Source organism: Sardina pilchardus, chromosome 10 (genome assembly GCF_963854185.1).
Source record: "Sardina pilchardus chromosome 10, fSarPil1.1, whole genome shotgun sequence".
In the NCBI taxonomy this organism is placed as follows: domain Eukaryota; kingdom Metazoa; phylum Chordata; class Actinopteri; order Clupeiformes; family Clupeidae; genus Sardina; species Sardina pilchardus.
This window is the reverse complement of record NC_085003.1, coordinates 16,691,137-16,714,206: the sequence shown is the minus strand read 5'-3', so window position 1 is coordinate 16,714,206 and position 23,070 is coordinate 16,691,137. Positions and strand designations below refer to the sequence as shown.

Sequence of the window (23,070 nt, the reverse complement as noted above, 5' to 3'; positions counted from 1 at the left end):
AGATTTTAACACTCACATCAGAAGCGACCAGGTCGCCGGGCTCACTGAAGAAGCGTCAACATGAGTCTGCTTCAACATGAATTTGTTTTATCCACTCATGACTTTATATTGGGATGTTTGATTTAGCTTATCATAGAGCGGCTCTGGCCTGTCAAAAATGTGTACATTCCAATTGGTTTTTGCCGAGCTACATCATAGTTCATTAGCATATTCAGACTTTTAACTTTTTCGATCTGGTCACCCAATTCGTTTCGCTTTATTATTTTGTTTTATGTGAGGCACATTGAGCCCCCCTGTATGAAATGCACTATATCAATAAAACTTGCCTTGCCACCGAATTTGCAGAGAAATAATGACTTTCGTCACTCTGGTCGCTTCTGATGTGAACACACGGTTAGGTGATTAGTTACAAAAAAAAAAATCTTCAGTTTTGCGGATGACATGAAATAATGACATCATTAGGAAATAAAAACCGAGAGTAGAGACTGTATTGCACACTTTCCATGAAGTTGCCATTCTCAGTGGATTTTCGACGACACGTGGAATTATGCATGGTCTACAGGCAAACTATGAGGAGGCTGACACACGCATCATCCTACATATGCTGGAAGTAATTACAGTAATGCTGGGTACGAGAACATCATTGTGAAGTGCCGTGATACAGATCTCCTCCTTCTGCCTCTTCACTTCACTAGAAACCAAGTCTGCAAGGTGTGGATGATGAGTGGGACTTCCAAGGAATATGAGTGCTACCCAGTCCACCTTATCAATGAGTTTCTACCTCGGGTAGTTGTGGATAATGTACTCGGCTTCCATGCCCTAACTGGTTGCGATACTGTCTCCTCATTTGCTGGACATGGGAAGAAGTCATGTTGGACTGTGTATTTGCAACACCCAGAACTGTTACATGTTGTTGGTTGGGATGGGCCTCAAGGTGACGTTGAGGAGTTTTTGTGCCATCTGTACAAAGCACCATGCTCATCTTTGGGTATTGACAGGGCTAGACATGACTTGTTTCAGAAAGGCAAAAAGGCAATGGAAATGTTACCTCCAACAAGTGATGCATTGTCATTGCATCTTGCAGGTGCAAATTACCAGGCAAAGGTATGGCTGCAATCTCACAAGGTAGATGTTATGGCCTGGTCAGATTACACGATATCAGCCCGATTTTGGCCATTTGTCATGACCGACAAGTTTACAGCGTCGTATCCGATTTCCAATGATCGGGCACGACATCAAACGCGGAGTGAATCTTATAATGTGACATGCTTCATGACTTGCGATTTGTCGTTCACAACGTTCTAAAACAGCCCGACCAAAAGACTGGATTGTCAGAAATTTGACGGCTGTCGTATGACGCGACCGATGCTTTCGGTGTATGTGGCCACTCTCCCGAGCAAGACGCGAAGAGGTTTTCATGGTTCTAAAATCGTATAGTGTGACATGGTAGATCGTAAACGACAATCGTGAGTGACAAAAAAATTGTATAGTCTGACCCTGCCATTAGTGAAATCCCTGAGGAGACAGGTGGTTGGAAGGTTGTAGACCAACACTTGGTGGTTGTGTGGCTCAGGAACCTCCTGTTCCAAGTAGTTGCTTGGAGCTGATAACTTGTGGTTGTAGAACCAAGTGCCGTACACATGCCTGCACTTGCCTTAAGAATGGACAGCCTTGCACACCTGCATGCAGTTGTGATGCTGATGGATGTCTCAACAATGTAGGAATGGAACATGATCAGGACGAGACAGCCTTTTTGTAATACAGCAACAAAAAGTGCACATTGCAAAACATTGCATATTGCAAAAACATTCAGACAGTCTGAATTGACATTTGAATTGACATTGACATTTTGCCTTGAAATAAAGAAGAATTCTTGTTATTCATTAGCAATATATTCTCTAGAGAACGTTTTGTGTTATTCATAGCATAAAGGAGTAATGACCATATCAATTCTAAATATCCAAGTTATTTATCAATAACAATAAATATTTATCAAAAAAATCTTTCAAACTTTTCAAAAAAGAATGCCATGAAAATAAAGCCCTCCAAAAGACTAACCATAAAATCTATTGTTTTTGACCTTTTGACCTTCAAATTTGACCTTAAATTATAAATATAATGTTGGCAACCACTGGATTCTGGAACCTCAGACCCTACTAATAACTTCTAGCATGGTTGCCAACTTTTAAAAAGGATGTCATGAAAATAGAGCTCCCCAAAAAGACGAACCATGAAATGTATTGTTTTCGACCTTTTGACCTTCAAATTTGACCTTAAATTATAAAAATGATGTTGGCAACCACTGGATTCTGGAACCTCAGACCCTACTAATAACTTCTAGCATGGTTGCCAACTTTTAAAAAGGATGTCATGAAAATAGAACCACCCCCAAAAGACAAATCATTAAAATCTATTGTTTTCAACCTTTTGACCTTCAAATTTGACCTTATTTTATAAATTTGATTTTGGCAACCACTGGATTCTGGAACCTCAGACCCTAATGATAACTTTTGGCATGGTTGCCAACTTTTAACAAAAAATGCCATCAAAAGTTTTTTTTAGGGTCTTGGCCTGCCGACTATAGGCTACACATCCCAAAACATTTTCATTGTTAATTCCATGGCCTATCACCATTCCTGTTTCATTCCATGCGTCTGACTGCATGTCTGTGTGTATGGGTGTCTGCTTGTCTGCGCAAAGAAATTTGATAGTTTGCTTGTTGTACTGCGTCAAGATTGACAACAATTTCGACCAATCGTGACTGTCTTAAGATTTCAGAAGGTTGATGGCGAGCCGACAACTCGTTAATTTGATGGGTATCGTAATTCAAATGCATGCGAGAGGGGTAGGCCTACACAGAAACCACACAAAAAGACGCGCTCACACTATAAAACTTTGTTTTGCTTAACTGGGTGCTGAATCCTACATAGTAAGCAGGTTAATACATCTAAAAGAAGCAAGGGGAAGCAGCAGTCGCAGATTTCAAAAATGTTTGTTCATTGTGCGCCCAAAAAGTTCAGCCAACATTTCGGCTACTTCTTACCTGGCTCACAGTAGCTATTCTGACCTCCTCCTCAATCTGTCCCTGCTGGGTCACGTCTCTCACCTCTTCCTCCTCCTCCGAATCAATTTGAATAGCTACTCCTTCCTCTGTGTAACTACTCTGTTGCACACTCGCATGTGCCTCTCTGAAGCCTGCACTCGGTGCTGCTTCTGCACTGCTGCTATATGTCGACGGCCCTGTTTGAACTTGTGGTGGCAAACATTTCTGTAATTTTAGCACATTTTTGCTGCATCCACGTGTAGGCTTTTGCCTTTTATCTCGCAACTTCTCTGCGCCCCCCTTGCGCTTTTGTGGTTTGTCTTCGTACATTTTCATATGCAGACGGTCTCAAACTCCGGTCGAACTCCAGTCAAGAGGGAGATGAGGCCGGGAGGGAGATAGGGAGGGCTCTGAGATTTCATTGGACTAGCCCAATGTCCATTAAGGCAGTCAAGCAATGGGCCGCGATTCGCTACCGTTGTGGCCGTACGCTATATAAATGAGCCTAATATTTTTTTTATTATTATTAAATTGACAGCTTCGGCCCAAATAATGCGTCGGCCCACCGGGCATTGCCCGGTATGCCCTATGGCCAGTCCATGCCTGAGTTGGGCTATCACACAGCAATAATGACCCCTTAAGTGTCACACGGCAAGGCCTTAAGACCAAAAGTTCATGCAAGTTGGCTTACAACACAACGACAAATAAAATCTTGCGTCATTACTACACAGCATGCATGTCACTTGAGGCAGATTACACAATTCAAACCAAGAGTCACAAATAAATGCATGCTCATGCACATGTCACTTACAGCACCTATACCGTAACCCCTAATGTTTGTGTGAATATTACGGTACATCTTACATCTCTAATGGCAAGGGTCTTCAAAACATGTTTGGGCCTTTCAGTTGGGTCCACGTTACTTGCGTAGACTAACCAGCCCTTGGAGTAAAAGCCACCATTTTAAAACAGCCTTCATTGTCATCATCTAACCTGCTGAGAGGCAAAACTTTTAACCCAGACAACAAAACCCGTCTGGGTCATAATGAGGAACAAAGTGGGTCATATACACATAGTTTTATTAAATCAACTGAAATGCAGTTCTGTATGTTAGCATGGATGTAGATGCTAGAAAATATGTTCATTCAGGAAAATAGAGAATATTCTCCTATTGCAGGACACAAGGTATTACATTCTCACAATTCAAGTTGTTTGCATGATCATGATGCTTAGTCACTAATTAACTAACTTGTGTGCTTTGACACTCAGCCTCGTCAAATTTTAGTTATCATCAGCAGTGATATGAAAGAAAAACACCTGATGTCATCAGTAAAGCCTGTTTCATACTGACAGTGTTTTATGTGCACAATGCAGAATCCCTGTTGATTTTCATTTTCATGTTGACTCGCATATCAGGATGGAAACGTTATCCACATACAACACAATGCATGCAGTGTGAAACAGGACTAATGTATACGGTAGATGTTTCTGCACAGGGAGAAAATCAGTCTCTGCTTTGACAGAGAGACTGTCTGTAAGTAAACCATGAGTTAAAAGAGTGCAATGTCTGCACTCGAGCCACAGACTAAGGTGACTTTTTAAGTGTGACATGGATAAGGGGTTCAAGCACAATCAAGTTTGAGCCTTGAACATATAAAATAATTGTAGCAGTAAATCTTATCTTGTTAGACTGCTTTAGACCATAAAATGGAACCAATGGTACATCAGATTGATAGATAGATAGATAGATAGATAGGTAGATACTTGATTGATCCCCAATAGTCGGCAGGCCAAGACCCTAAAAAAAACTTTTGATGGCATTTTTTGTTAAAAGTTGGCAACCATGCCAAAAGTTATCATTAGGGTCTGAGGTTCCAGAATCCAGTGGTTGCCAAAATCAAATTTATAAAATAAGGTCAAATTTGAAGGTCAAAAGGTTGAAAACAATAGATTTTAATGATTTGTCTTTTGGGGGTGGTTCTATTTTCATGACATCCTTTTTAAAAGTTGGCAACCATGCTAGAAGTTATTAGTAGGGTCTGAGGTTCCAGAATCCAGTGGTTGCCAACATCATTTTTATAATTTAAGGTCAAATTTGAAGGTCAAAAGGTCGAAAACAATACATTTCATGGTTCGTCTTTTTGGGGAGCTCTATTTTCATGACATCCTTTTTAAAAGTTGGCAACCATGCTAGAAGTTATTAGTAGGGTCTGAGGTTCCAGAATCCAGTGGTTGCCAACATTATTTTTATAATTTAAGGTCAAATTTGAAGGTCAAAAGGTCAAAAACAATAGATTTTATGGTTAGTCTTTTGGAGGGCTTTATTTTCATGGCATTCTTTTTTGAAAAGTTTGAAAGATTTTTTTGATAAATATTTATTGTTATTGATAAATAACTTGGATATTTAGAATTGATATGGTCATTACTCCTTTATGCTATGAATAACACAAAACGTTCTCTAGAGAATATATTGCTAATGAATAACAAGAATTCTTCTTTATTTCAAGGCAAAATGTCAATGTCAATTCAAATGTCAATTCAGACTGTCTGAATGTTTTTGCAATATGCAATGTTTTGCAATGTGCACTTTTTGTTGCTGTATTACAAAAAGGCTGTCTCGTCCTGATCATGTTCCATTCCTACATTGTTGAGACATCCATCAGCATCACAACTGCATGCAGGTGTGCAAGGCTGTCCATTCTTAAGGCAAGTGCAGGCATGTGTACGGCACTTGGTTCTACAACCACAAGTTATCAGCTCCAAGCAACTACTTGGAACAGGAGGTTCCTGAGCCACACAACCACCAAGTGTTGGTCTACAACCTTCCAACCACCTGTCTCCTCAGGGATTTCACTAATGGCAGGGTCAGACTATACAATTTTTTTGTCACTCACGATTGTCGTTTACGATCTACCATGTCACACTATACGATTTTAGAACCATGAAAACCTCTTCGCGTCTTGCTCGGGAGAGTGGCCACATACACCGAAAGCATCGGTCGCGTCATACGACAGCCGTCAAATTTCTGACAATCCAGTCTTTTGGTCGGGCTGTTTTAGAACGTTGTGAACGACAAATCGCAAGTCATGAAGCATGTCACATTATAAGATTCACTCCGCGTTTGATGTCGTGCCCGATCATTGGAAATCGGATACGACGCTGTAAACTTGTCGGTCATGACAAATGGCCAAAATCGGGCTGATATCGTGTAATCTGACCAGGCCATAACATCTACCTTGTGAGATTGCAGCCATACCTTTGCCTGGTAATTTGCACCTGCAAGATGCAATGACAATGCATCACTTGTTGGAGGTAACATTTCCATTGCCTTTTTGCCTTTCTGAAACAAGTCATGTCTAGCCCTGTCAATACCCAAAGATGAGCATGGTGCTTTGTACAGATGGCACAAAAACTCCTCAACGTCACCTTGAGGCCCATCCCAACCAACAACATGTAACAGTTCTGGGTGTTGCAAATACACAGTCCAACATGACTTCTTCCCATGTCCAGCAAATGAGGAGACAGTATCGCAACCAGTTAGGGCATGGAAGCCGAGTACATTATCCACAACTACCCGAGGTAGAAACTCATTGATAAGGTGGACTGGGTAGCACTCATATTCCTTGGAAGTCCCACTCATCATCCACACCTTGCAGACTTGGTTTCTAGTGAAGTGAAGAGGCAGAAGGAGGAGATCTGTATCACGGCACTTCACAATGATGTTCTCGTACCCAGCATTACTGTAATTACTTCCAGCATATGTAGGATGATGCGTGTGTCAGCCTCCTCATAGTTTGCCTGTAGACCATGCATAATTCCACGTGTCGTCGAAAATCCACTGAGAATGGCAACTTCATGGAAAGTGTGCAATACAGTCTCTACTCTCGGTTTTTATTTCCTAATGATGTCATTATTTCATGTCATCCGCAAAACTGAAGATTTTTTTTTTTTGTAACTAATCACCTAACCGTGTGTTCACATCAGAAGCGACCAGAGTGACGAAAGTCATTATTTCTCTGCAAATTCGGTGGCAAGGCAAGTTTTATTGATATAGTGCATTTCATACAGGGGGGCTCAATGTGCCTCACATAAAACAAAATAATAAAGCGAAACGAATTGGGTGACCAGATCGAAAAAGTTAAAAGTCTGAATATGCTAATGAACTATGATGTAGCTCGGCAAAAACCAATTGGAATGTACACATTTTTGACAGGCCAGAGCCGCTCTATGATAAGCTAAATCAAACATCCCAATATAAAGTCATGAGTGGATAAAACAAATTCATGTTGAAGCAGACTCATGTTGACGCTTCTTCAGTGAGCCCGGCGACCTGGTCGCTTCTGATGTGAGTGTTAAAATCTAAATTCTTTTCACATTTACCTATCATTGTGGCTAGTACCATCTGGAACCTCAAACCACACTGTTCTAGCATGGTTGGCAACATTTAAAAAGAATGCCATTAAAAACAGGTCCCCAAAAAGACGAACCATAACATTTGTTTATTGTTTTTGAGCTTTTGACCTTCAAATTTGACCTTAAATTCTAAATATGATTTTGGCAACCACTGGATTCTGGAACCTCAGACCCTACTGATAACTTCTAGCATGGTTGCCAACTTTTTAAAAAGAATGCTATGAAAATAAAGCCCCCCAAAAAGACGGACCATAAAATGCATTGTTTTTGAGCTTTTGACCTTCAAATTTGACCTTAAATTCTAAATATGATTTTGGCAACCACTGGATTCTGGAACCTCAGACCCCACTGTTAACTTCTAACATGGTTGCCAACATTTAAAAAAGAATGCCATGAAAAAAAGAGGTCCCTAAAAAGCCAATCCATAACATTTATTTATTGTTTTTGAGCTTTTGACCTTCAAATTTGACCTTAAATTCTAAATATGACTTTGGCAACCACTGGATTCTGGAACCTCAGACCCTACTGATAACTTCTAGCATGGTTGCCAACTTTTAAAAAGAATGCTATGAAAATAGAGCCCCCCAAAAAGACGAACCATAAAATGCATTATTTTTGACCTTTTGACCTTCAAATTTGACCTTAAATTATGAATATGATTTTGGCAACCACTGGATTCTGGAACCTCAGAGCCCTCTAATAACTTCTAGCATGGTTGCCAACTTTTAACAAAAAATGCCATCAAAAGTGTTTTCTAAGCACATTTCCTGGTGTTGGCCTGCCGACTAAGGTCCCAGCAGCTTAAGACACCACACACAACATACAATACAATGTAAACAGGAAAATACAAAGCAAATCAACAAATCAACATGACTAAAGGAGCAGTGATGGATAAGATGTGCATGAATGTACTGAGGAGGATTGGTACTGTGATCCAGTATGAGGTGTGTGTCAAGTTGGTAGTGCAAATAAGTCCAACAGTGCATTAAATTCTAGTGACCCACAATAAATATGTACAGTACAAAATGTAAGCATAGTAAATCCAACAGTGCAACAGTGCAAGATTACATTCTAGTGACCGGCAATAAATATGTACAGTACAAAATGTAAGCATAGTAATAATAATAACAGTATTAGTATAAATATATGGACAATTAAAATTAATAAAATTAATTTTAAAATTAAAATAAATTGAATTAAATTAAAATAGACCTAACATAGTAATAATATGAAAAAGAAAGTGTGCCAGGACAACAGTGACAGGCTAATCTTTAATGATTACCACAACAAAGATATCATCCGCCTACTGTGTATGTATGTTATCTTGATTATTATTAATTCACAATCTATTGACTTACAGCGCCCTCCACAATTATTGGCACCCCTGGTTAAGATGTGTTCTTTAGCTTCTAATAAATTAAAAAAAAATGTTTTAAATAAATGCACTTTTCCTTTTAAATAAATGCACTTGTATTAAAGGTTGGATTTTACGCTTTTTTTCTTTGTGGTCCTATATTATTTGGAAAAAAAATGAATTTATTAGAAGCTAAAGAACACATCTTAACCAGGGGTGCCAATAATTGTGGAGGGCGCTGTATATCCATCAATTGGCAGAGGTGAAAATATTGCTGAATGGCATTTCTTGCCTTATAGATTTGTACAAGATCAGAGTAATGTTCACTGGCTGTCACTGTCATGCTCAAAAGGTTAAGGAGGTCCTTTGTCCCCATGCAGGGCCATCCAACTTTTCAATGGCACACAAAAGGAGAGGGGAGAAATGGACTCTTCAGCATGAGCCTGTCTCTCTTAGCCCTAATCATATCACTTTGTCTAATGTCTTCTTTTTTACAGGCTATAGCCCTCCTACACAATCTAGACTGTGGTCATACAGTAACATCAACGTATTACCGGTTATGGTTCTTAAAGTATTTTATTTCTATTGTTTGTTATGTTTAGATTATTGTCTTTTCAGTCATTGTTAATATTTAATGATAAACAACGTTATTGTACTGTTCAATACCAGCACTGTTCATTTTTGCACTACCATCATTGCACACTCTACCATATCATGTTCAATGCATCACATGGTCAGTCCATACCAGACCTTTGTAATCACCTCACATGCACTTCAATTTTTAAAACATTTCTGTGAGTGATTTTCATGAATTCATGTACCCTTTCGGCCAAAACCCGAAAAAACCCCATAAAGACCCTCCTGGCACGGCGCATATTATGTGTGGCCCAATTAGACGACAATTGTTTTTGAATCAGAAGATGTTCCTCTGTCCAGCAACAGTAAAACCATCCACCAAAGCCACTGTGAATGTGAGATAATGCCTCCTAAAAATGACCAATTTTAGAGGGATGAAAATTCTGCTTTCAGTGGTGCAGATAACCCCCTAGTGCACCTTTTGGTCTTTAAAACTATTCTACCTAAGCTCTATGGAAACATAAAGCTCATGTTCATATCTTTATCAGGATAATCAGGGTAGAAATGGCAATTTCAGTCATTTTCAGCCATGAATTGTTGGATTTTTGAGGTTCTCTGAGAGGGGCCCCAGAACTCCACAACAAAAAAGAGCTTGAGGATTTTAAGTATATGGCTGTTCATAGTTCCACATACTTATCACATATACAAAGTATGAGCCGATTTGGCCGACCCCCATCTTCCTACCTCCTGCTGGTTTTGCCTGGTTTTCTCGTGCAATGACTCTTAACTTAAGATAGGACAATCACTTAGGATATTTTTCTGTAATGAGGCCCCAGCTCCCTCCACAGTCCTTTTCTTTACACTTTCATTTCATACATGTAAACATTTTGCACAGCTGTGGTGTTCCCTTTTATTTTAACCTTGGATTAAAATACTGTAGATGTGCACACTCACCCTGTCTTCAAAATGCTCTGTGCAGACACCACTGAAGGCATTACAGAATACATGACAAGCTTACTTATTGTTATTTATTGTGCAAGATTCGTCTTCAGGCAGAGAAATGGACGACTGAGAGAGAGAGAGAGAGAGCTGACCAGAGTCACTCTAAGCATTCAAGTCTTCAACAGGACGTCTCCACACAAACACACACATACATACCCCACATACAATCTATGTACAGCAATGCACATGCACAGAGAAAGACACTAGAAGCTGAAGCTTTTAAAAAAAAAAAAAAACCTTCCCCTTGGTGTGAATAAATTCAGTTTCAAACTGATTCTGTGGCACCTAGACTAAAAGAAATAATAATAATAAAAAAAAATCCAGCATTTACACACAATTTAAAGGATGTCAGTAGTACAGCAGGCCTGTGCCATGCATGTCTCGGGTTATATGGAGGCGAGATATCAGTCTAAGGGGATGGTCAAATAAAATGGTGTGAGAGGACAGTGAACAATATGGCTTCTGCAAATGTATGGGTAGTTAATTTTGAGATGACTGGCACACACACACACACACACACACACACGCACGCACGCACGCACACACACATATATAAGCCAGGGTTGTTACTGGTCAGTGGGTTACAGTATGTAGTATAGTGGGCTACATAGTGACCCCTCCCACCCCCAATGCCACATTAGGATTATTGGCACTGTGCTAAACTGTACCAATTCACTCACACACTTACTGACACAGACAGACAGTTCATCAAGTACCTTTCAACCCCCTCAGAAAAACACAGAGTACTTAAACCCTCACAGCTGAGATTGACAAACCCTTCCAGCTGAGATTGTGCAGGAGGGCTCTTCATCCATCCATCCATCCATCCATCCATCCATCCCCCCTCTGCACGAGATTCCACAAGATTCTAAAGCCTCACAGGGTGGATTTTCTTCCTGACAACAGGCATGTCCATTCTGCAGAGCCGGTCCTCTCCCTTCACAGTAGGGTTCTGGACTGCTCCAAGACAGTTCTCGTAGGGTTCTGGACTTTCTTAAAAGACGGTCCTCAACTTTGACGGCGTGGTCACCCCTGGCACACACAAACCCGCACGCACACACACACACACACACACAAAGACAGACACCGACACACACACAATCTCTCTCTACCCTGGCGCTGTGAGCAAAGAGGCTCGGCGTGGTAATGTGGCTGGACATGAGTGACCCGGAGTGTGTGGCTCTTTGGGAGGCGGTCACTGCAGGGAAACTCAGACTTCATGACTCCTTTATAAGCGCAGTTTGGCCACTGGAAGGAACCTTGATGAATATATTCAGATGCTAGAGCTTCGTCTTGATTGTCTGTGAGCAACACGCTAGCTACACAAATCATAATTGAATTCGAACAACAAAGGCTAGACACACTTACTTTGGCCAAAGCATATCCTGTTGCAGACATACACGTCTGTACATTCATCCCCCCCCCCACACACACACACACACACTCACTCACTCACTCACTCACACACCTTCCGACACCCTAGCTGCCTCTTCCAGTGGAATGTAGATTTTGAGAAAAAAAACACAAGCAGGTCCTCAGCATGCAGAAACAAAGGAATCCAGAGCGAGTGTGTGTGTGTGTGTGTGTGTGTGTGTGTGTGTGTGAGAGTTTATGCGGGTGTGTCTTCATTGGATTGTGTATTAGCAGTCTGTGGTTGTGTAGAAGATGCCTCCAGTTCTGTTTCTCGGGTGAAGATGACCGCATCACCACTGACGTTGATCAGACACTGTGCCTGAAGAAGACAAGAGCACACACACACACACATACATACAATTACACACAACGCAACACTGAATTTATCCCTGGCCTCTAAACAAAGCGAACATATTCCCTCCTAACACAAAGACACCTTGAGCAGAACCCAGATCATTAGAAGTATGCATGTGTCTGCATGATTGCGATGAGTTTTAAGTAAGGGATAACAGCCATATTCCTGTTATACGGAATTAATGGACGAGGAGGTAGAAAAGAATCCCCGATGCACAGCGGAGGACCGTTAGGCCGCTTATCACCCGGTTGCCACTACAGGCAATAGTCATGACTTTATATTTAAAAAGATGACGACTTGTTTAATTTGTAGGGCCACTTTCTTTGGCCCTAACAGTGATAGCAGCGGACAGTTAGCTTGTTAAGAGTTGATTCCATTGTTGCCAAGCCTGCTTCCAGGTTCCACGTTGTCCTGCTATGGTTGTTATAGATACCATTCATAAGCGTTGATATGGAGCGGTGATTAAACTTTTTTTTTTTACCAGATCTTCATAGGTGTTCCGTTATTAACCGAGTTAATAACCACCTCCAACCAATCAGAAAAGAGTATTTCTTCTCTTCAGGTAATAAATTGTTATCCAAATTATAACAATGACAAAGTAATAGGCCTGTAATGTTAATACATTCATTATTAAAAGTCCACATGGTTCTTATCATTGCATTTTGCCAGCTCTTGTTCAGATGTAGTTTAGGTTAATTCACAAACTCAAGCATAGTTTGCTTGTGCCACATTTATAGCACATTATTAATAATAATATGAATAATATGGTGTTGTTTTAAGCAGCCTCCATTGCTTTAGAATGTAAGGACATGAGGCTAGGTCAACATTTTCTGTTAGCAAGGATAAAAAGGAATTTTGAGCCTCAATAGCCACCTAGCTATCTGAGTGGCATTTTAACTGGCATTTTATGGCTTGGTCTCATGTAAATGCTTAGTTTAAGAAAGAATCCATTACACAGAGGCAAAGACCACTCTATTCTTGTCCATTTTCCACATTACAGTGAGAGCAGCCCTCTCACCAACATGAGCTTGTAAAAAGGCCAGTAGTGTGACCCGGATAACTCCCCAATCTCTTCTAGCCTAGTCTTTGTTGCCTTCACGATTTCCTTTTAAAAGCTTCTTATATCAAAAATGACTAGCCAGCTGGAACCTGCCACTCTGCCTCTCTCTCCCTCTCTCGTGCGCCATCAAGGGATAGTGCTTTCCCAATTAAATGGAGTACGTTCAAGTTTAGATCGGCTGCATGGTGGAGAACCACAGATTTATCAACATGCTGTTGGTGCATTTTGACATGTAAATGTTCTCGAGGAAAAGTGAAAAGTTGTTTACTTTGCAGTAAAGCTACTTATTTATTGGTTATATTTTGGTGCCCTACACAGTGAATCATGTGCATCGTGGTAGCGGTGGCACTCTGTTTGTGTGTGTGTGTGTGTGTGTGTGTGTGTGTGTGTGTGTGAGAGTGAGTGTACATACATTTCTAGAATGGATAGTTCCGGTCCTTTATTATGATTGGCTGAATCGTATTCGATGTTATTGTATAATCCAGCACAATCTGACTCATTGACCGAATATCTGGCACTATTTGTGTGCGTGAGTGTCTCTCTCTGTGTGTGTGTGTGTATAATGTAATGTGCATATGTGTGTACACAAATTGATGAATTCATAGGAGATATGTGAGTGTATGTTCATACTGTAAGTAAGAGAGTGTGTGTGTGTGTGTGTGTGTGTGTGTGTGTGTGCGTGTGCACTGACCTGGTTCTTGTTTGGGTTCTCCATGAACACACACTCCTTCATGCTGTAGGACACCACAGCGTTCCCCCCCAGTGCCGCCACATGAGCTCGGACCATGGCGAACACCTCCGCTATGAACGAGTGCAGGAACCCACTCACGCCGCCCTCCTACACACACACACACACACACACACACACATAAACAGGCCCAACAGACAAAACACACACATAAACATACAAGCACAGACCATCAGTGATGCCAACTCATATTAGCCTATGTAAAATAGTGACGTTCAAAACTGAATGTAATATTTGAAATACATGTAGAATTAATTTGCTCTGATCCATAAATGATCCTCTCCCCCACTCATTGCACTTCCACATTCAGTTCTCACAATTCAGCTGTGAATGATTTGGTAACAAATAGGATTTTCTGACTGTAAAGTGCCTATTTCTCACTATATTTTACTAATGCTATACCCGTTATGGAGTTGATCTGCTAACTTGAATTATTTTTTTTCCAGTCGAGATTTCTGTCAGTATATTTGCATAAAAAAGTTCTGATTGGCAGACGCTTGCCCTGGCACTAGTAAAGTTGTAATTTTCTCATCTGCTGCTGCAAGCTACACGAGTGAAGCAATGTAACACAACAGACCCACAGTTCAGCAATGCAAGATGTCAGCCATTCAATGGGAATTATTAGCGCCGATACCCTGTGTGAGAGGAAGTTGTGCTCCCTGATCATAAGCAGGATGGTGTGTGTGCGCTGACCTCTCTAAGGGAGGTGGTCTCCCTGATGAAAAACATGTTGATGATGCCCAGGTACTTGACAATCTTGGCTCCGGGGATGAAGGACAGTGGAGTCATTTTCACCACGGCAACGGTGCTTCCAGGAAAGGAGCGGGTGGAGCGCAGTGAGCGCGAGCGGCCATCGGCCATCGGACTTGCCCTCTCCGCCGACGAGGCTAGAGAAGAGAGAGAAGCAGGGACAGGGACAGAGGAGGGGAGGAGAGGATGCAGAGAAAAAGAGAGAGAGGGGAGGGGTGCAAGGACAGAGTTGGAGGGGGGGAAGAGAGGGATAACAAGAGGCCGAGAGAAGAGATTGAAGAATAGAGAGTGATAGGAAAGAAGGAAGAGAGAAAGAGAGAGAGAGAAAAGAAATGAGGGGGGATGGCAGAGAGGAAAACAAGGGGGGGGGGGGGGGGGAATAGCGGACACAGCCTTCAGAGGCGCTACACACAACCAGCTGTAAGGGACATACAGTGTGTGTGTTACACAGACAGAAAATCAGCTAGCAAACAAACCAAGGTGTGTGTCTAATGTCTATGCCTGTGTAGGTAGGATGTATACATGCCTCTGTGTGTGTGTTATGTGTCTGTAAGAGTGCTTCTGTGTGTATGTGGACGTGGTTTAGAGAGAGAGAGACAGAGACTGTGTATGTGTGTGTGGAAGAGGTTCATTTAAACCTAGGAGGTGTGTGTGTGTGTGTGTGTGTGAGCATGAATAAATGCATCCGTGATTAGGAAAGCTAATTAATGCCCGCTAGAAGCACAGGTGGCCATGCATGGCAGCTCAGTGCATGCAAACACAAACACACACAAACACCAGTCACTCTCTCACACAGAGCCAGGAGGAGAGAAAAAAGAAAACGAGATTAGTGAGAGAGCTAGAAAGAGACACCGTCAGAGACAGCTAGAGCAAAAAAAGTGCAAAGCAGAGTGACTGATTGGGTGACGAGATGGAGAGACAGTAAAAGAAAGAGAGAGATAGAGAGAGAGAGACAGACAGACAGACAGACAGGGCAGACAAGTGGACAGACCGATACACTGTGTCTGTGGGGGGAGGGGAGGCAGACAGGCCTTTGCAGTGCTTCAATACAAATTACACCCAGCCAGAAAAATTTCACAGCTTGCTGTATCCACACACACCCACGCACGCACGCAGGCGCACACACATATGCACGCGCACACACTTGAGTGTTTGCTGGACACCCTGATGTCTGATGCGGTGACTGTGTAGAGTAAATGTCCGTGCACTCTACAAAATGAAGAGACACTACGACAATGTTACGTTTTGGGCTGACAACTAACACAACAATTATTCTGTCCAATTGCATTGTAAAAAGAAGGAGTAAAATAATTCTCGAGGCTAATATAGCATATTAGTTTACACATATTGTAACTAATAAAATTGTTCACTGTATCGTTTTGAATTGTAAAAATACATAATATTCCAAATGAATGGATGACTGATTTATGCCGAGTAAAACTAGTAAAACAGTCTGGATGTGGCTGCAGTAACAATAAGGCAACTGAAGTAGGTATCCAAACAAGCCGGCCCTCGGGGCAAACTGTGCATAGCAGATATCTCCATTCACTGAGGCCATGGCACAAGGGGGCTCCAACACACAAGCTGCATTACGACCCCTGTTTTCACATGCTTATAATCACTCTTCGTATCAACATGCACAACTGGCCGCCTTCCGCTGAGCTGCTCCACAGTCATGGTTCAGAGGTGTCACCCACTAAATGCTACACCAGCGTCTGTACATGTATTGAACTGAAAAACTCATTGTTCTCATTGTGTCACGCGGCATATACAGTAGACTCCACATTTAGATTCGCTTCGTTTAGCTTATTGGAAACGAACCTACACAAATATTGTCTGACGCATATCGGGATAAGAATTCCCCAAAATATCAATTGTAATTTCACACGCTTTAAATTGATTAGATTAGATGCTCATTTCTACAGTTCTACTGTTCTTCTTCCTCCGACAAAAAACAACTGCTACAGAACACTCAGATGACACATGCTCAAACTATGTAGCCTAACTTGCTAAATGACATGGTAGCAATTCCCCTAAAAACATGTTCGGTGGCATAATAAATCACATGCTCTCCTGACTAAATGCAAACAGCATTGCTCTACTCTGTTACTCTGATGACCGTTTACTGATTCGTCTAATCTTTCAGCTGAAATGTGCATCAGGTGAACGCTTTAGAGATGGTAGACAGTGAGGGGCACTCAAATAATTGTAAGACTTATACTAATCCACCAACTTATGTCCTGACAAAGTCCATAGGCTATTACTACTCTGTTGTGATGCTGGAAGTTCACAGTGAAGAAACACTTGTCAGCAATCCGCCAGTGGCGAATTACCTTGTTTATTTTACTCGCCAATGCAGATTTTTTTACTTGCAGTTGGTGAGTGGCTGGTGTCAATTTGAAACCCTGATCCTGCCTAAAGGGAAAGCAGATTACGGCCAACGAGTCATGAGCTACCTCATCTCTGGAGTATACAGCACAGAGAACTCTGGTAAGAATCATAAGCCCCATTCAGACTGAGAGCAACTAAGGCCAAGAGAGCCCATGGAACGAATTGCTGAAATGTGAATGGGGCTTTATTCTTATTATTTCTCATGTACCAGATCCTCAACCAATCTGGTGATGAAGGAGGCCTACTGTACACAACTACACTACAAAGCTGGCCTTGTCATGATCTCATAATCGCTTATTATAATGTGCTATTTACGATAGCATTACCATTTCAATTGTACAGCCAAATGTCAAAGGCACAGACTAGAAATTCTGGAAATGTCCGTTCATTCATAGCTTTGGTGATGAATTAGAGACCTCATAAAACAGTCCGGACAGCTGGGGGTGGGAGCAATGGAGTGGGTCTAGACACTGGTGGGACCAGAGGGGTCTGGGGTGGAGGCAGTAGAGTGGGCTCATATGGAGAGGGGTAGGCTGGTATTGTTGAAGTCTAGGTGTGGGTGAAAGTGATGGAGGAATGCACAGGGCTGCGGTTGAGAGGCAAGTTATCAAAAAGAGCAATGCGCCAAAAAGTGGCTTTACCCTAGTAGTGTAAGCTCTACTTCAAATATGGCTGACAGGGGAAACTCTCCGGGAGTTTTCAAAGATAGCAGCTGGAACATACTGTCTATGTTCTGCTCTCTATGTTCTGCTCTCTATGTTCTGTTTGCCAGGGACCTGTATAACCGGTACAAGCTGAAAGGGCTTCTGACATCGGGACTGATGTATTCAGCCCTATGCTAAGTGGTTGGAAAGAGAAAACCCTGTGGCATAAACGGTAAAAGGCTCTGCTGACGGGCGCTGTCAAGTATGCAAAAACTCCATGATTTAAAACAGTGGTCGGCCCCATGCAAAGAGAGCAGTGGAGAAGCAGGAACATCAGAGAAGGAGCAGGTGCAGGTGCCGTCGTGCCAGGCGCCGCTGTGCTCCTTTAGAACTGGGATCTCAATGCTACAGTCCCGCTGCAGTATGGAGAATGAAGAATGGAGAGGAGTGGAGAGAGCAGGAACCAGCACAGATGTAATCATAGGAGCCGTGCCGAACGTCACTGTGGGACAGTCAAGTTAATTGTTGCAGAAGGACAAGTTACAAGCTGTAATGTACAGTGCTGTATGCATGTTATGAATGAGCTACAACATCAATATTTTAGCAACAGGTAGTCCAAATTATGTCTGTTTTATGCATCTTTAGCAAAGACAGAGACATTTTTAAGGAACCTCTCTCTGTAGTGTTTTCTTTTTCTCTCTCTGATTTGCTTTGAGTTTACTTTTAAACTTTCTGTACACAAACAGGAGGAAAGCCATCATTCATAATTTTGGGCCTACATGTTATCCCAACACAAACATCACCAATGAATGAGCGATTTGTTGACTTGTTGAAGTCCCGTAACAGCAAATTCCTGAGCAACTTTTTAATTTACAGTCCACCCCTGGCCTCCCAATCAGTGCAGTGTCTATGGGGTCCGCTGGCTTTATGCCAATCAACACATGCACAGGAAATGGCATATTCAACCCAGCCCAACCAAACCAAAACAAGCTCAAGGCAAAGAGACATCTTAGTGAAATCACAGTCAATACAAAGATCTTTTAGAGCCACTAAAATGAAATAATTCTAAAGCCATGAAAAACAGAATATGGCTATGAAGCCCATGCATTTAAGTCTTTCAGATGAATTTAATGCACTTAAGTATAGATCCATTTCCTGAACAGTGGATGCGGAAAATATTTCACTTTAGAATGATATCATTATAGTAGCTCTAAGGGGTTTTATATTCATGTTCTGACTACAAAAGCTCCACAAATCATCCTCATAACTGCACGGCAAATTGATTCTGAATTCACCCATGAGGCACAGTCACAGTGGCGTACTAACCCAGTGGATGAGACCAAACATCCACTCCTTACCATGCACTTTCACGACACTGAGCATTGAGAATACCAGCACAATGTGATGCCTACTCACTGTCCAAATAACAAAAGAGGTGAATAAAATCAAGACTCTTCATGTCTCAAGATGCGTCAGGACTAGGCAACACTCCAGAGTTGCTGTAACTTTGCTGTTAGAATACCACAGGATAGGTCATATCATATTCCCAGCATATTTCATGACATTGCATTCCTGTGCTGTTGCTGTTTACGTAAGTCATTTTAGATAGCACCATCTGCAGGAATCCAGACTGGAGTTCTAAATGTAGTAAGTGGCAGTAGGTAGGCATGCTAACGCACCAGGCAGCATCTCCCGTCATGCTAACTAGCTAGTTCTGATGAGAGTGCCCATGCATCCCATTCAAAAGTGAATCTATTCACCCAGCACACTCAAAACAGCTCCGACTCCTACAACACCACAACACACACCACCCAAAATCCCCCCCCCCCCCCCCCCCCACACACACACACACACACACACACACAACACCACACCAGCGGAACTCACACGCTTTCCTCATTCTTCCAAAACATGCATACCAGACCTACCTTTGGGCCTGCTTACACAATGATACTCACAAGTCTCTTGTATTACAAACACTCATGCACACACACAAATGCGCGCGCACACACACACACAAAGATACACAGCTCCCCCCACCTGAACACACACACAACATCTCTGTTCCAATTCCGAGCCCATCACTGTCCTGAGGGGGCTCTCTGTGGGTGACTCAAGAGGCTGGGGGGTTGTGTTTGAATGTGTGTGTGTGCGTGTGTGTGTGTAGGGCTACAAGGATGACACACTTCTGTCCAGCTGCCAAAATAGAGTGCCAGGCAACACCTTCAAAATGAAAGGCAAATGGCTATTCATTGCATTCGTATCACACACACACACACACAGCGTCTAATGAGTGACTACTGGATGCAATAAAGGCCAAGGCCTTGTGACGTGTGTGTAAGAAACCACACACGGACACTGGGAAGACCAAGACACATTCCAGTGGCGCTGCATGTGTTTCCATGCTTGCTGTTTGTTTGTGAGAGATCCGTTGGAGCTAAGAGCTGCACCAAACAGCGAGGGCTCAACATCACCATCTAGTTGAGGCCTTATGAAATAGAACATGGTCTAATCTGTATGCCCGGTAAAATGGATAATGACCAGGAACTAGGAGGTCAATTCAACAGCGTCCTGCACTGTTGTACGTTTTGCAGCAAGTACTCACTGAATGTGTGTGTGTGTGTGTGGTTGGACTTCTGCATAAGGAGTGAAGGTGTTGCACAGCACCCTGTTATGGAAGGTGGATCTACGGATCACAATCTCTACCAACCGATCAAACTGTCATAACCTGCACATGCCCTAAAAAGGCAATGACACTCCAGTCCCAGCAGCAGAGGAGAGAAAGAGCGCGATAATCAGTGTGTGTGTGAGTGTGTGTGTGTGTGTGTGTGTGTGTGTGTGTGTGTGTGTGTGTGTGTGTGTAAGAAAGAGGGACAGCATGTGTGCTAAGAATAGACTAGTGAGTACATGTGTGGGATATTGTGTACAGATATGAGAGTGATGGGGGTGATGAATGAATAAAGAGGTACGAGAATCTATAGTTAAATCGAGAGAGGAATGAATGACGTTAAGTGCTCCCACACGTCTTTATTGATCCTTGCCTAATGGTTTGTGTGTGTGTTTGTGTGTGTGTGTGTGTGTGTGGGGGGGTGTGTGGGTGTGTTTAACTACAGTGCTCCTACTTGTCTTTATTGATCCGCGTCTTATGGTGTGAGCTTTCAGTCTAAGCTGCTCTATCCACGAGCTGCATCTGTCTGCAAAGGAACTGTAATCAACTGAGGGAGCTGGAAAAACATACACGCACACATATACACACACACGCACCCACGCACCCACACACACACACACGCACGCACGCACAGAGGCCCACACACACGGGGAGACAAACAGAAGAGAATAGGACAGGACAGACGACAGAGGAACAGGAAGAGAACAGAAAAAACACAGGAGGGTAAAATGGCTGCCGCCGCTCTCAAGCCCAAACTACCTCCAATTAAAGACACCAGCGTCTCTATGGAAACGCACCGTACCACACCGGCTCGCACCGGACACACTTACCTCTGGCCAGGCCACCAGTGGAGCCGTCTAAGGGCCCTGTAGAACACACACACACACACACACACACAATACAGTACAAAAACAAGATCAGCTCAAGGTGTTACGGACAAGAAGGAAAACGGCTGTCTACCCATGTCGGGATAGTGGCAGGTAAAAGAATGTATTATACTGTATATGTGTGTTTCTGCCGAGATGTGTGTGTGCTGTAGGGATGTGAATGACTGTGTGTGTGTGTGTGTGTGTGTGTGTGTGTGTGTGTGTGTGTGTGTGTGTGTGTGTGTGTGTGTGTGTGTGTGTGTGTGTGTGTGTGTATGTGTGTGTGTGTGTGTGTGTATGTGTGTGTTACCTGAGTTCTTGGCGGAGCTGAGGGGCATCTCTGCACTGAGCTCCAGAGGAAACTGAAGCTGCTCCTCATTTTCAGTAATGACTGTTGGAGAAAGAACAGCGCATATACACACAGACAGACAGACAGACAAACACACACACACACACACACACACACACACACACACACACAAAGTAAACACCCCAACCTCAATCTAAGCCTCATTCACTCTTGATCACACAAAAAGCTAGAGGAGTTCTCACGGCCCGAGAGCAGCCACACAACCAAACGCACAGCATTACCAGAGAGGGTTAAAGCGAATAGTAATGAAGGATCTATGGCATCACCTTTCATCGGAGCGCGGTCTTCCCCGGACTTGTTGCTGTCCTGAATCTGATCTTTGTGAAAGCTCATTGCTACAGCAGTCACAGCAACCTGCCAACAACAACCAATCAACACTCACATCAGGCCCCCCAACTTCTCAGAAACAACCAATCAACAGTCAGATCTCACACACAACTTGATATACACAGCCCTTAAAGACCAAGATGTCATCCACAACCAGACAGCAAAATTCATGTGCAAAATACCTACAGTATATATAGTGTTCATGAATGTTACAGAAATATATGCAAATTTCGTGAACATTGTCACAAGAACACACCATGCACAGACACAGACACAGACAAACATACTGTACAAACAGAACTGACATCTGCGGGCCTTTGTTCACAGACCTGAATAAGTTCATCTTCCGGTACGGCAACAGTGAAGTTGAGATGGCACAGACAGCAGGGGACCATAGAGCGCAGCTTGAAGTAGAGACTCTATAGGGAGGCATCGACACAAACGGTTAAAAGCCAAAAGATGCTCTACAGCCAAAGCACCTCTAAAATAGACACAAAGGTGGAGAGAGAGGTGGAGATGTAAAGCTAAATGGACAAATAGAGAGAGCAACGAAAGAAAAGACTCACCTTGAGTAAGTTCTCGCATAACTCACTGAAGATTTTGTTGAGTCCCTGATTGGTCAGATTGACATTGCTCAGGCGAAACACCCTCACGGAGGAAAACATCTATAACAGGGAGGGCGGGAAAGTGTTTACGTTTGAGTTACTATGACAACAAGCCTATATTTGCTGAACACAGCTCCAGTTGGTTAACTCCAGCAGGTGACCGTTTGAGAAAGACAGTGGTGGGGTGGAGGGAGAGGGGAGTATTTTTGCTTGTGTATATTTGTAGGGTGTGTTGTCCGGTGTTTGAGGACCCCCACCTGGAGTCCTGATGTCCAGTTGTATATCCCAGGCATGATCTCTGTGTTACAACTGAAGAATCCTGAGAGAGGACACAATCACTTGGTGAAACCTGGATGCGACCAGAGAACACTGCCACACCTACAGCACTATCCAACTAATGATGGATGGATGCCTACATAGCCGTTTAAGGACATCAACAGACAGAACCAACGGAATTTCTTATCTTTAACAACTGTAATTTGCCC

At 42.6% G+C, this 23,070-nt stretch overlaps 1 protein-coding gene across 4 annotated transcripts in view; it reads right to left on the bottom strand.

Annotated features, from left to right (window-relative positions):
- Nucleotides 1-10,400: 10,400 nt before the first annotated feature.
- The window catches only part of c2cd5 (C2 calcium dependent domain containing 5), a 47,239-nt gene continuing 34,569 nt past the window's right edge, over nt 10,401-23,070 (bottom strand). For 2 of the 4 annotated variants that reach the window (XM_062546677.1, XM_062546679.1), the window contains exons 18-27: nt 22,843-22,904; nt 22,547-22,645; nt 22,310-22,399; nt 21,920-22,007; nt 21,594-21,674; nt 21,248-21,283; nt 20,872-20,973; nt 14,658-14,851; nt 13,908-14,054; nt 10,401-12,120 (exon numbers count right to left, since the gene is read on the bottom strand). In XM_062546677.1, the coding sequence (XP_062402661.1) occupies nt 11,998-12,120; nt 13,908-14,054; nt 14,658-14,851; nt 20,872-20,973; nt 21,248-21,283; nt 21,594-21,674; nt 21,920-22,007; nt 22,310-22,399; nt 22,547-22,645; nt 22,843-22,904 (1,022 nt within the window). In that variant the 3' untranslated portion in view covers nt 10,401-11,997. The remainder of the gene's footprint in view (nt 12,121-13,907; nt 14,055-14,657; nt 14,852-20,871; nt 20,974-21,247; nt 21,284-21,593; nt 21,675-21,919; nt 22,008-22,309; nt 22,400-22,546; nt 22,646-22,842; nt 22,905-23,070) is intronic. The other 2 variants (XM_062546678.1, XM_062546680.1) reach the window with 2 other exon arrangements.